This window comes from Vigna unguiculata, chromosome 9 (genome assembly GCF_037176805.1).
Source record: "Vigna unguiculata cultivar grain cowpea cultivar isolate G323 ecotype 2 chromosome 9, ASM3717680v1, whole genome shotgun sequence".
In the NCBI taxonomy this organism is placed as follows: Eukaryota; Viridiplantae; Streptophyta; class Magnoliopsida; order Fabales; family Fabaceae; genus Vigna; species Vigna unguiculata.
In genome coordinates this window covers 40,437,148-40,439,991 of record NC_140800.1, presented here as the reverse complement: position 1 = coordinate 40,439,991, position 2,844 = coordinate 40,437,148, and the positions used below count along the sequence as shown (strand labels likewise).

Below are 2,844 nucleotides of genomic sequence, written 5' to 3'. Positions count from 1 at the left end.
TAAACGTTCATTATTCCTGGCTTAACATATGTAACCTCAAGAATTCTCACAACAATTCCAATTATTTAAACCAATGGTTGAAATTGAAGATTATATCAGTTATGCAATTAAATAAAGTGACTTCATTGGATCAATGGGAAACTTTATTATGATATGTTTTAAAATTTAAATAGTGAAACTACACTATTTTAAACTTTATTTATTAATATATAGATATATTAATATTTTATTATAATTAATTTTAAACAAAGACTTGATTTGTCAAATTATGTTATATTATTAAATTAGACATTCATTATTCCTGGCTTAACATATGTAACGTCAAGAATTCTCACAACACAAGGCAAGTTTATACCTTTTCTTTTTTTATTCCTTTGCCACATTAATCATATTTAGTTAGCAAAATGGTTTTCAACAACCATTTTTTTAATCAATTTACTATATAAATCAACTAAGTTTCTTTAAAACTCTAAACTAACAATTTTTTTGTCTTTTTCCTTTCCTAATTTTCTCTGTTACAATAAGTAAACAACACTCTCATAAACCCATTGCTCTGTTTTTTCTTTTTCACTTTTCTTTGCTCTGTTTCTGTGTCTCATACTACTCAAAACAAACCCAACAATGAAGCCCTCCACAGAATCAAACAACGCTATCATCATCGACATTGATTCCCCGAGCAGAAGCCAATCATTCGTGGAAAAACACGAACAACTCAACGTTCCGTTGCTCCTCCGACAACCATCTTATGCCACCCACGAACTGCGAAACCTACGCACAACCCTTCAATGTTGTGCTCTCGACCACTCTTCCTTCCTCAAAAAACTCATTTCCTATGTTGTCTTCATATTCCTCACCATCACTGTCCCTCTCTTCACTTCTCTCTTCGTTCACATCCCTGCTTCCCAACTCGACCCCTTTAGCTTCAACAAGCTCCTCCAACTACCACAATCAGCCCTCGCCATTTTCGCCTTCTTCACCCTCTCCCGTTTCTTCCCAAGGTACCAAACAAAAAATGTGGACACTTTAGTTTTAGTCATTCATTTTTTGAACATCTCATTGTAACGGAATCTTCAATTCAATGCATGCATGAGTTTGCAGTTATGGGCTCAGACAGCTTCTGTTCCTAGACGTGTTACAAGATGACTCCATCAATGTCCGACGTGGGTACACGCGCCACATTCAGAAAGCATTCAGATACTTAGCGTGCATGGTGTTACCTTCCTTCATCGTGGAACTTGTTCACAAAATCATCTTCTTTTCCAGGGTGGAAATTTCTGTCCCGGGTGGGACCCTCCTGAACTGGGTTGTGTTCGTTTTAGTGTTGCTTTCTTGGGTCTACAGAACGGGCTTGTTCTTGTTGGCATGTGTAATTTTCAGGCTTACCTGCGAGCTTCAGATACGGAGGTTCGAAGGACTTCACAAACTCTTTGAAGGGTGTGAATCTGATGCAAACACGATATTCAGAGAGCATGTCAGAATCAGGAGACAATTGTGGATAACAAGCCATAGATACAGGTTCTTTATAATAAGCTGCTTGGTCACAATCACGGTTAGTCAATTAACTTCTCTCTTGCTGGTTTTGGAATCCAAATCTGACACCACCTTCTTCAATTCCGGTGATCTTGTGGTAAATTTATTGCTTCACTTCATTATGTTTTTTTTTTGTTGTTCTATGTTCTTACTTGGCCAATGACAGTGCCTAAACATTAAAGTCTCAGGATAATTTACTGGTTTTTGGTGCAGATTTGTTCTGCTGTGCAGTTGTGTGGATTTGTGTTGTGTCTTACTGGTGCTGCGAGAATCACGCATAGGGCTCAAGGGATTGTGTCAATTGCAGCAAAGTGGCACATGGTGGTGACCAATGCATCTGAAACAATGCAGAGCAAAGGCCAAATGCAAGAGGTGTTACCCAGTCCTTCTGATTCTGATTCTGGTTCTGATTCATCGGAAATACATATATCAGAAACCCCACAACCTTGTTTTTTCCATACCAGACATGCTTTAGGTGAGGATTATTATATTTTTTTTGTCTTACAGATATTGTGTGTTGACTAGGAAACTACATTAATTTCTGTGCAAGAACTGAATTATGTGAAAGATGTGAAAGTTACATCATTATCAAACAATGCTGTTAATTTAAGTTTTATCTGCAATTGTTGCAGTGACGTATTTGCACCACAACTGTGGAGGGATAACAGTGTTTGGGTTTGTACTTGATCGAGGATTGCTTCATACTGTGTTTGCGTTTGAGTTCTCTATGGTGCTTTGGATTCTGAGTATGGTGGTTGTCTAGTGTTAGCCAAATAAAGTGCAAAAAACTGAGAGTGTAGTGTGTATAACTCTATATCATCATAGCTTGTGTTCTATTCTTCACCTTCGAGTGTAGAGTGTAGAATTAGAGTTCATTATTTTTGGAATGATATCAGAATCTTAGTGCACTCTCCATGATATTTTTTATTATTTTACATAATTCATGTATTTTTTTCCATAATTTTTTAATGTCTAATTTTATATAAAATTGATTGTGATAATTTCATACTTTTAAACAATCTCCTCTTTATTTTTTAATTTATTTAAATTTGAATCATGCATTCCTTTGACTAGAATAGTGACAGAAAAATATTAAAGAGATGGCGAGTATAATATGTAAAACAAAACTTACTTGATTTATAGGAATTTCTTATTTAAGTTAAAGTTTTTATATATTTATCAAACTTTGATCTTGATTGTGTGCATTGCTGAGATGAAATTTCAATTTTATTGAAAAGTAATATTAAAGTATCTTCATTAGATTTATTATGGATTAGAAACTAATTAGCATTATATTATCCTATGTTTAAACAT

General features: G+C 34.9%; 1 protein-coding gene across 1 annotated transcript; it reads left to right on the top strand.

The window, feature by feature from the left end:
• The first annotated feature begins 346 nt into the window (after positions 1-346).
• Positions 347-2,538, top strand: LOC114164573 (uncharacterized). Its single transcript, XM_028049292.2, has 4 exons — positions 347-998; positions 1,099-1,627; positions 1,744-2,005; positions 2,163-2,538. Exons 1-4 carry the CDS (start codon positions 622-624, stop codon positions 2,291-2,293), a joined length of 1,299 nt encoding a protein of 432 aa, XP_027905093.1. The 5' UTR covers positions 347-621; the 3' UTR covers positions 2,294-2,538.
• Positions 2,539-2,844: the final 306 nt, after the last annotated feature.